Raw genomic sequence first — 11,825 nt, 5'->3', positions numbered from 1 at the left:
AGCAATAAGGCACAAGGCCAATATACCATGGCTAAGGGCTTAGCTTAGGCACGGACGCATCGCGGAGTGCCTGGACACAGACCTTAGCCGTAGTATATTGGCCATATATCACAAACCCCCGAGGTGCCTTATTGCTATTATAAACTGGTTACTAAAGTAATTAGAGCAGTAAAAATAAATGTTTTGTCATACCCAATCAGAATTCAGGGCTGGAGCCATGCAGTTTATACTAAACATTATACCCGAAGTCACATGATATAATCATAGCAGTTTGATTTGCTCTGCAGACATCCATTCTATTATAAGCAATGTCTAAAAACCTGATTATTTTCTCAGTGTTGTTCACCAATTACTTTTTCCCTGTGTTTGCTGAGAATACATGTGGTGGTAAACATAAGTTGGTATACGAACCTGCTCTCACTCAAAAGCTCCTGAATAGTCCGTCTGTGTGTTTGATAATCCCACCGTAGCGCAACGGTGTAGAGTGCCGACAGAGGGACCTGCTGATATACAGTCACTATGACATCACACCGAGGTTTCTCCAAGAGAAGGTGTGTCCTCCATGTCTCCACCCACTAAGAAAAAAAACTTGCACAGGCACCCATGTTATTATTTTTCATTGTCCATTGCTCATAACAGAGCAGCAGGTAGCCTAGTGGTTAGGAGCGTTGGGCTAGTAACCAGCAGGTAGCCTAGTGGTTAGGAGCGTTGGGCTAGTAACCAGCAGGTAGCCTAGTGGTTAGGAGCGTTGGGCTAGTAACCAGCAGGTAGCCTAGTGGTTAGGAGCGTTGGGCTAGTAACCAGCAGGTAGCCTAGTGGTTAGGAGCGTTGGGCTGGTTCAAATACCCAAGCCGACAAAGTAAAACGATCCCTAAAACAATCTGTCCTTGGGCAAAGCACGTAACCCTAATTTGCTCCAGGTTGGGTTCCATGCATAGTAGAAACAGCTGCTAGTGCATTCAGACAGTATTCATACCCCTTAATGTATTTCACTTATTCACAGCCTGAATTCAAAATCTATTTAAAAACATTCTCACCCATCTCTCTATACACAATACCCCATAATGACAAAGTGAACACACGTTTTCAGACATTTTCACAAATGTATTGAAACTTAAATAGAAATCTCTCATTTACATAAGTATTCACACCCCTTTGCTATGACACTCCAAATTGAGCTCAGGTGCATCTTTTGATCATCCTTGAGATGTCACTGCAACTTGATTGAAGTCAACATGTGGCCAATTCAATTGTTTGGACATGATTTAGAAAGAAACACACCTTTCAATAAAAAAGGTACAACAGTTGACAGAGAAGAAGTTATACCATGAAGTCCAAGGAAGTGTCCGTAGATCTCTGAGATAGAACTGTGATGAGGCATATATCTGGGGAAGGGAATAAAACACTTTCTAGACCACGGTGGTCTCCATCATTGAGAAATGGTCAAAAAAAATACCCAGAAAGCCTAGAGCTGGCCACCAAACTAATCAACCGGGCAAGAAGGTCCTTGGTCAGGGAGGTGACAGAGAACCAAATGACCACTCTGACAGAACTACAGAGTTCCATGGCTGAGATGGGAGAACCTGCCAGAAGGACAACAGTCTCTACAGCACTTCACCAATCTGAGCTTTATCAAATCAAATTTGATTTGTCACATGCGCCAAAAACAACAGGTATAGATAGATCTTACTGCTTACTTACAAGTCCTTAACCAACAATGCTTTAAGAAGTAAAAAAAAAGAAAAATAAATATATATAAATAAATAAAAGTGTTAAGTAAAAAAGACAAAAGTAATAAATAATTCAATAGCAGCAGTAAAATAACAAGTGGGGTACCGGTACAGAGTCAATGTGCGGGGGTACCGGTTAGTCGAGGTAATTGGGTAATATGTACATTTAGGTAGAGTTAAAGTGACTAGGCATAGATTATAAACAGAGAGTAGCAGCAGCGTAAAAAAAGGCGTCTGGATAGCCATTTGATTAGATGTTCAGGAGTCTTTTGTCTAGGGGGTAGAAGCTGTTAAGGAGCCTCTTGGACCTGGACTTGGCGCTCCGGTACCGCTTTCCGTGCGGTAGCAGAGAGAACAGTCTATGTGTAACAGTATAACTTTAGACCGTCCCCTCGCCCCGACACGGGCGCGAACCAGGGACCCTCTGCACACATCAACAACTGACACCCACGAAGCGTCGTTACCCATCGCTCCACAAAAGCCGCGGCCCTTGCAGAGCAAGGTGCAACACTACTTCTAGGTTTCAGAGCAAGTGATGTAACTGATTGAAACGCTAGTAGCGCGTACCCGCTAATTAGCTAGCCATTTCACATCCGTTACACTCACCCCCCTTTCAACCTCCTCCTTTTCCGCAGCAACCAGTGATCCGGGTCAACAGCATCAATGTAACAGTATAACTTTAAACCGTCCCCTCGCCCCGACACGGGCGCGAACCAGGGACCCTCTGCACACATCAACAACGGTCGCCCACGAAGCATCGTTACCCATCGCTCCACAAAGGCCACGGCCCTTGCAGAGCAAGGTGCAACACTACTTCTAGGTTTCAGAGCAAGTGACGTAACTGATTGAAACGCTAGTAGCGCGTACCCGCTAACTAGCTAGCCATTTCACATCCGTTACATATGGCTACGGTGGCTGGAGTATGACCATTTTTAGGGCCTTCCTCTGACACCGCCTGGTATAGAGGTCCTGGATGGCAGGAAGCTTGGCCCCAGTGATGTACTGGGCCGTACGCACTACCCTCTGTAGTGCCTTGCGGTCGGAGGCCGAGCAGTTGCCATATCAGGCAGTGATGCAACCAGTCAGGATGCTCTCGATGGTGCAGATGTAGAACCTTTTGAGGATCTGAGGACCCATGCCAAATCTTTTCAGTCTCCTGTAGGGGAATAGGTTTTGTTATGCCCTCCACACGACTCTTGGTGTGCTTGGACCATGTTAGTTTGTTGGTGATGTGGACACCAAGGAACTTGAAGCTCTCAACCTGCTCCTGCTCGGTCCTCCTTTTCCTGTAGTCCACAATCATCTCCTTTGTCTTGATCCCGTTGAGGGAGAGGTAATTGTCCTGGCACCACACGGCCAGGTCTCTGACCTCCCTACAGGCTGTCTCATCGTTGTTGGTGATCAGGCCTACCACTGTTGTGTCATCGGCAAACTTGATGATGGTGTTGGAGTCATGCCTGGCCATGCAGTCATGAGTGAACAGTGAGTACAGGAGGGGGCTGAGCAAGCACACCTGAGGGGCCCCCGTGTTGAGGATCAGCATGGCGGATGTGTTGTTCCCTACCCTTGCCCCCCCCAGGTGGTATCAGGAAGTCCAGGATCCAGTTTCAGAGGGAAACTGCAAAGTGGAGTGAGTCTAGGGTTTCTGGGATAATGGTGTTGATGTGAGCCATGACCAGCCTTTCAAAGCACTTCATGGCTACAAACGTGAGTGCTACGGGTCAGTAGTCGTTTAGGCAGATTACCTTAGTGTTCTTGGGCACAGGGACTATGTTGGTCTGCTTGAAACATGTTGGTATTAAAGACTCAGTCAGGGACTGGTTGAAAATGTCAGTGAAGACACTTGCCAGTTGGTCAGCACATGCTCGTTGTACACGTCCTGGTAATCCGTCTGGCCCTGCGGCCTTGTGAATGTTGACCTGTTTAAAAGGTCTTACTCACATCGGCTACGGAGAGCATGATCACACAGTAGTCCGGAATAGCTTGTACTCTCACGCATGTTTCAGTGTTACTTGCCTCGAAGCGCGCATATAAGTAATTTAGCTTGTCTGGTAGATTCGTGTCACTGGGCAGTTCGCGGCTGTCCTTCCCTTTGCAGTCTAATACTTTGCAAGCCCTGCCACATCCGACGAGTGTCAGAGACGGTGCAGTACGATTCAATCTTAGTCCTGTATTGACGCTTTGCCTGTTTGATGGTTTGTCGGAGGGTATAGCGGGATTTCTTATAAGCTTCCGGGTTAGAGTCGCGCTCCTTGAAAGCGGCAGCTCTAGCCTTTAGCTCAGTGCGGATGTTGCCTCTAATCCATGGCTTCTGGTTGGGTTATGTACTTATTGATGAAGCCAGTGACCGATGTGGTGTGCTCCTCAATGCCGCTGGAAGAATCCCGGAACATAATTCCAGCCTTTTCTAGCAAAACAGTTCTGTAGCTTAACATCTGCTTCATCTGACCACTTTCTTATTGACCGAGTCACTGGTGCTTCCCGCTTTAGTTTTTGCTTGTAAGCAGGAATCAGGATAGAATTATGGTCAGATTTGCCAAATGGAAGGCGAGGGAGAGCTTTGTACACGTCTCTGTGTGTGGAGTAAAGGTAGGCTAGGGTTTTTTCCCCCTCTGGTTGCACATTTAACATGCCGGCAGAGATTAGGTAGAACGGATGAGTTTTCCTGCATTAAAGTCCCCAGCCACTAGGAGCGCCGACCACTGGATGAGCATTTTCCTGTTTGCTTATGGCCTTATACAGCTCATTGAGTGCGGTCTTAGTGCCAGCATCGGTTTGTGGTGGTATGTAGACAGCTACGAAAAATATAGATGTAAACTCTTGGTAAATACTGTGGTCTAGAGCTTATCATGAGATGCTCTACCTCAGATGAGCAAAACCTTGAGACTCCCTTAGATTTCGTGCACCAGCTGTTGTTTACAAATATACATAGGCCGCCGCCCCTTGTCATACCAGAAGCCGCTGTTCTATCCTGCCGAAAAAGCTTAAAACCCGCCAGCTGCATGTTAATCATGTCATCGTTCAGCCACAACTCGGTGAAAAATAAGATATTACAGTTTTTAATGTCCCATTGGTAGGATATGTGCTCGTAGTTCGTCTATTGTATTATTGATTGATTGTACGTTGGTTAATAGGACCGATGGTAAAAAGTAGATTACCCTCTCGGCGACGGATCCTTACAAGGTACCCGGACCATCGTCCACGATAACTCCTGCTTTTCCTCCAGCGAATGATAGGGATCAGGGCCCTGTCGGGCGTCCGAAGTAAATCCTTCCCGTCCGACTCGTTGAAGAAGAATTCCTCCAGTACAGGGTGAGAAATCGCTGCCCTGATATCAAGAACCTATTTTCAGTCATAAGACACGGTGACAGAAATATTATGTACAAAATAAGTTACAAATAACGCGAAAATAAACATACACAATAAGGTTAGGGGATCGTAAAACAGCAGCCATCTCCTTCGGCGCCATCATTCAATTGTCTTCATGGGAGAATAGCCATACGGAAGCTACTCCTGGGAAAAAGGCACATGACAGCACGCCTGGAGTCGCAAAAAGGCACGTGATGGACTCAGAGCATAGGGCCTCCCGAGTGGCGCAGTGGTCTAAGGCACTGCACCGCAGTTCTAGCTGTGCCCCTGGAGATTCTGGGTTTGAGCTCAGGCTCTGGCGCAGGCGGCCGTGACACCGATGGGGCGGCGCACAATTGGCCCAGCGTCGTCCGGGTTAGGGGAGGGTTTAGCCGGCAGGGATGTCCTTATCCTGTCGCACTCTAGCAACTCCTGTGGCGGGCCGGGCGCATGCACGCTGACACGGTCGCCAGGTGCACAGTGTTTCCTCTGACACATTGGTGCGGCTGGCTTCCGGGTTGTGGACTTTGTGTCAAGAAGCAGTGCAGCTTGGTTGGGTTGTGTTTAGGTGGACGCACGGCTCTTGACCTTCGCCTCTCCCGAGTCCGTATGGGAGTTGCAGCGATGAGACATGACTAACTACCAATTGGATCCCATGAAATTGGGGTGAAAAAAGGTCTAAAAAAAAGATTGAGACAGAAATGTAACTCTTTGGCCTGAACGTAAAGCGCCAAGTCTGAAGAAAAGCAGGCACAACTTATCACCAGTCTAACACCATGCGGCAGGGACTGGTAACAACGAATGGAGCTAAACACAAACAAATCCTTGATAATAACCTGCTTCAGATGACCTTCAGAGTGCAAATGACCTTAAACTGGGGAAAAGACTTATGTTCCAACAGGACAATGACCCCAAGCATGCAGCCAAAGCTACACTGTAATTGTTTCATAACAAGAACGTAAAAGTCCTTGAGTGGCTTTGCCAAAGACCATACTTGAAAATTGCTGTTCACTGCTGCTCCCCATCTAATTTAAGAGATTGAGAAAATCTGCAAAGAACAATGGGAGAAAATCCACAAATCCAGATGGGTATGTCTATCAGCTTTGCACAAGACAACTCAACGCTGTAAATCGCCGCCAAAAGGTACTTCTACAAAGTATTGACTCGGGTGTAAATACTTAGGTAAATTATTTCTGTATTCCATTTTGAATACATTTGCCAAAATTTCTAAACAGGTTTTCACTTTGTCATTATGGGGTTTGGTGTGTAGATGGGTGAGAGAGACCAGTGAATCCATTTAGATTTCAGGCTGTAACAACACAATGTGGAATATGTCAAGTGGTGTGAATACTTTCTCTAGGTACTGTAAAATGACCTTTTAACTAGTGTTAAAAATAGTGATAACTAATCAGATATGCTAGCATCAAAGTTACAGGGTCTGGTCAAGCGCACGGAGAAAAAAAGACTCAAATCAGATAAATAAGAGCTCCAAGAAGCCACCAAAAATAAATGAAGGGAAATATTTTGTGGTGTTGGTGCTGCTTTCAAAAAGGACCCGGTGGTTGAAAATTCAGAGTACACATGCAATTTGCGTTTACATTTTGCAGACGCTCTTAGCCAGAGGGACTTACAGGAGCTATTAGGGTTAAGTGCCTCGCTCAAGGGCACAGAGATTTTTCACCTAGTCAGCTTGGGGATTTGAACCAGCAACCTTTCAGTTACTGGCCCAACGCTCCTAGCCGCCAGGTTACCTGCTGGTTACTAGCCCAACGCTCCTAACCGCTAGGTTACCTGCTGGTTACTAGCCCAACGCTCCTAACCGCTAGGTTACCTGCTGGTTACTAGCCCAACGCTCCTAACCGCTAGGTTACCTGCTGGTTACTAGCCCAACGCTCCTAACCGCTAGGTTACCTGCTGGTTACTAGCCCAACGCTCCTAACCGCTAGGTTACCTGCTGGTTACTAGCCCAACGCTCCTAACCGCCAGGTTACCTGCTGGTTACTAGCCCAACGCTCCTAACCGCTAGGTTACCTGCTGGTTACTAGCCCAACGCTCCTAGCCGCTAGGTTACCTGCTGGTTACTAGCCCAACGCTCCTAACCGCCAGGTTACCTGCTGGTTACTAGCCCAACGCTCCTAACCGCCAGGTTACCTGCTGGTTACTAGCCCAACGCTCCTAACCGCTAGGTTACCTGCTGGTTACTAGCCCAACGCTCCTAACCGCTAGGTTACGTGCTGGTTACTAGCCCAACGCTCCTAACCGCTAGGTTACGTGCTGGTTACTAGCCCAACGCTCCTAACCGCTAGGTTACCTGCTGGTTACTAGCCCAACGCTCCTAACCGCTAGGTTACCTGCCGCAGATGGAGGCCCGACTTTAACCACTCCGTTAAGAGGACAAAAATCAGCCTAAAAGGTACAAAAAAACAAACACGGTGCTTCATTGATAGGAATTGTTTATTGTTTTACTGGTATTTCTGATATTAAATTAAAATTCAGGTCTACAGCATCATACAACTTTCTTTCAGGGTCCAATTCTTCAGCTCAGAGTGGGACGTTTTATGTAGCTCTGGTCCAGGGCGTTACGTGTGGCTGAAATTCAGCATCAACAAGCCGCACTCGTAACTCCCTGGACCAGAGCTGGGACTTATTTTATGCATTTTAAGATCATCGTTCTCAACAACTCACACAGGGGGAAGTGGATAGAAATGGGCAAAATAACCTTCAACCATTCTCAAATTAAATCTACAAAATAAAAACTCTACTTTTTCAATGGAAATTACACCTGAGCGCTTACAAAAAAAAGCTAATCTGGGATAAAAAAAAGCATAATTTGAAACCCATGACCCCACCTCTCCATTCAACTGACAAGGATCAATCAGCCCCAAAATGGAGGAAAACCTCAAGTGACGACAGGCTCAACCGCTTGGACATGCGCTCGCTACAACTCTCCAGGAAATACTTGAATGCTGGAAAAAAGTTGAGGTATCTGTTAGACTAAATCTGACTGCTACAGTGTCAAATTAGGGAGCAAAAATCTAACAACAAAAACCTATTCAAACCAAATACTTCATTGAATGCCATCAAAATAGCAGTGTCAAGTTTTGGGCACTTTATAAGAATATAAAGCTGAATTAATTGAATCAGCGTTCTGTGTGAAATAACACAGACACCTCCCCTGTGCTGACCAAGAGATACTGTGGGGAATAGGTACTTGTTCATGCTAACCACTAACCCATTCATATTCTCAGACATTAAATGGTGTACCTAGATCATTGTAATCTGTATCTAAAAAGGGGACATGAGAAGAGAAAACATTCCCTACTGAATTGATTGTGCTGTGGACATCAGTTATTTGACGTCAAATAATTACTGTTGGAATGAGTTCAGTTTTACAGCTTTTAGTGTGGAGAGAAAATATTGGTTCTCCGTAACAGAAGCAAACACACCCTGAGCTCTTTAACCTTGCCTGGCCACCATCTTTCCCAGTTCCTTCACAATCCCTCTTTTCCCCCCTCCCCGTTTCCCTTGCCATCTTTCTTCCTCTCTCCATCCCAGGTGCACAGCACATTGGCCTGCTAAAAGGCATAGACCATTAAGGCACCTTTCTCTCTCCGCTATGTTGACCTGTGACCTATAGTGTCTTTGAAGGCAGAGTGATGGAGATCCATAGGGACCGTCGGAGGAATAAAAAGCATTCCATACTCTCTGGCCCCTCTGGATGGGCGCCAGTTGAAAGAGGAGAACAGATGCAAGACTGGGAAGGAGAGAAAGAGAGAGATGCAGTGATGGTAGCTAACCCAGTAAGCAAGCATCTCAATAGCTACCAACAAAACAAACATGGCGTACTATAAGCTTCAACTGGAGCTTCAAAACTTTATCAAAGTTAACAAATAACCCAAAATCGAATGGTTTCATTAATGCTAGGACCATCACTCCTGAGGGCAGGGCATCAACTTAGGGGAAGTGCCTGAGCAACCGAGAACACATCACTCCTGCAATAGAAAAAACTCAAATAAAGCAGCTAGGTTTATGCTAGTGCCTGATCGTTTAATTGAATAACTCTGTGAAGAGGTTTGGGCCAATCAAGAGATCTTCTGGATAGACCGTTAGTGTCTGATAACTCTTGGAGAAATGAGAAACACAGACCCGATAGATACTGTAGCTACAAATCAGGAAAACAAAAATGCTTCATGTGCAATTAAATAAACAGCAATCAATCCTTCCTCAAGTAATGTATATTATTTACACAGACTTTCCAGAATAAGTCGCGAGAGCGAAAGGGGGCACTGGTCGGTGTGAGTGAGATATAACTTAAAATGATTGAGTCTTTCCTTTGCTGTTGTCCTGAAGTACAGCAACATTTATTGGTGCCAGGTCATGGAGGAACATAAGGAACCATGGGGAGGAAGAGGGACGAAGCCTTGTTGCCAGAGTGCTTTCAGCTAAACATGTCCCAGACAGTCTCAGTCAGGGGCCACGGCAGAGAGCGCGTGAGAGAGATGAGAGCACAGTCATTATTTGTTAAATCATTTGATTTGGTGTAAACAAATGCCATCGTTTTGCGCTTGTCAACCCCATAGCAGTCTGAGATTGGATGGACAGGGGGGCCAAGGGCCAAGAGGAGACATCCAATCACGCAGCTGTTTGCAGTATCCAATCCCGGTGCGAAGTCGTTGGTGGATAAGGGAAGCGGGTGGGTAGAGGGGTTAGGGAAACATGGCAGGGGGCCAGGGTAGGGATGGGGTTTAACCCCTCGGCAGGCTGCACATCTCGCAGAGCTCTGTGCCGGGCTGGTTCATAAAGGTGCAGTGGAGGCAGGACCACATCGCTGAGGAGGATGCTGGGGTAGAGGGGCCCCCACCCATGGCCCCGTACTCCTGAGGGGCCGATGACTGCCCACCCACCGTGCCTGGGGAGAGGAGGGAGAGAGGGGTCAGGGACATAAGAGTGGCGGTGACTCTTACCAGGAAGGACTTTTCAGACTTCCTTTTTATATGTAGGGATGATACATGAAATGAGCTCCAACCAAATGTATCTTTGTGGTCAATAAAGTTCTACTGAATTGAATGCAAGACAAGTTTAACTCAATCACTTTAAAATCAGATCCAAAATCAAATCAAAATGTATTGGTCACATACACATATTTAGCAGGTTATTGTGGGTGTAGTGAAATGCTTGTGTTCCTATCTCCAACAGTGCAGTAATATCTAACAAAACACAACAATATACACTAATCTAAAAGTGAAATAATGGAATTAAGAAACAAATAACAATCCATTACTCTTCAACAGTGACAGAAATGTAATAATTTCCACTAAGGCATGTCAATGCCCTACCTGGACGGCCAGCGGTACTTACTGCACAACTGCTCGATAGTGGCCCACTGCTCAGACTTCTTCCAGGTCTGAGCCAGCTCCTCGTCTTTAGTCTTCACAGCGTCCAACAGCAGACCAATGCTGTCCTGGGAACAGATCATTAGAACATATTTGGGTAAAAATACATTACGTAACTCTTTTCTGGCCACGCCAAGATAACCCCAATCAAATGCAGGGAAACATCGCGATTTTTAACGATTGATGACATCAATCAAGGATTTAGAGCCAAGCTGCCATGAACAAAGAGATTGAGTGAGGGGGGGGGCGTACTGTTGACAAATACACAATCATTTCCACATTGAACAAACACGTGGTGATAATCTGAATTTTTTTTGTAGCGTGACAACAAAACAAAACACAGTGCTTGAAAATGTTTGGTTTGAGTGTGTGTGTGCGCACACAATACGGTTGAGCGATGTCTGGAAGGAAACATCGTTCCATCTTCCTGTACAGTATTCACACCCTGAGACATTGTTGTTTTACGGTTTGGATTTTAAATGGATTAAATTGAGATTGTGTCACTGGCCTACACACAATACCCCATAATGTCAAAGTGGAATTAAAAATATAAAGCTTAAAATGTTTTGAGTCAATAATTAATCAACCCCTTGGTTATGTCAAGCCTAAATAAGTTCAGGAGTAAAAATGTGCTTTACAAGTCACATAAAATGCATGGACTCACTATGTAATAGTGTGACATTTTTCAATGACTAACTCAATCGCTGTACCCCACACATACAGATAAAGGTAAGGTCCCTCAGTCGAGCAGTGAATTTCAAAACACAGATTCAACCACAAAAGACCAGGGAGGTTTTCCAATGCCTCACAAGTAAGGGCACCTATTGGTAGATGGGTAAAAAGAGTGAATATCCCTTTGAGCATGGTGACGTTATTACTTACACTTTGGGTGCTGTATGAATAAACCAAGTCACTACAAAGATACAGGCGTCCTTCCTAACTCAGTTTGCCAGAAAGGAAGGAAACAATTCTGAGATTTCACCATGAGGCCAATGGTGACTTTAAAAGTCACAGAGTTTAATGGCTGAGATAGGAGAAAAGTGAGGATGGATCAACATTGTAGTTGCTCCACAATACTAACTTAAATGAAAGTGAAAAGGAAGCCTGCACAGAAAATAAATATTCCAAAACATGCATCCTGTTTTCAATAAGGCACTAAAATAAAATGTGCCAAAGAAATTAAATTTATGTCCTGAATACAAAGCATAATGTTTGGGGGAAAAAATCCAAGAAAACGTCACTGAGTAACACTTCATATGTTCAAGCATGGTGGTGGCTGCATCATGTTATGGGTATGCTTCTCATCGGCAAGGACAAGGGAGTTTTTTGGGGGATAAAAATAAATGGGACAGAG

The 11,825-nt window shown here is 45.4% G+C and overlaps 1 protein-coding gene across 1 annotated transcript in view; it reads right to left on the bottom strand.

Moving 5' to 3' along the window:
* Positions 1-7,514: 7,514 nt before the first annotated feature.
* Positions 7,515-11,825, bottom strand: part of LOC139580378 (nuclear protein localization protein 4 homolog) — a 35,635-nt gene continuing 31,324 nt past the window's right edge. The window contains exons 15-16 of the mRNA XM_071408996.1: positions 10,437-10,539; positions 7,515-9,987 (exon numbers count right to left, since the gene is read on the bottom strand). Coding sequence (XP_071265097.1) covers positions 9,824-9,987; positions 10,437-10,539 — 267 coding nt within the window. The 3' untranslated portion in view covers positions 7,515-9,823. The remainder of the gene's footprint in view (positions 9,988-10,436; positions 10,540-11,825) is intronic.

This window comes from Salvelinus alpinus, chromosome 7 (assembly GCF_045679555.1).
Source record: "Salvelinus alpinus chromosome 7, SLU_Salpinus.1, whole genome shotgun sequence".
Lineage (NCBI taxonomy): Eukaryota > Metazoa > Chordata > Actinopteri > Salmoniformes > Salmonidae > Salvelinus > Salvelinus alpinus.
The sequence above is the reverse complement of the archived record's forward strand: the minus strand, read 5'-3'. Positions and strand labels throughout refer to the sequence as shown.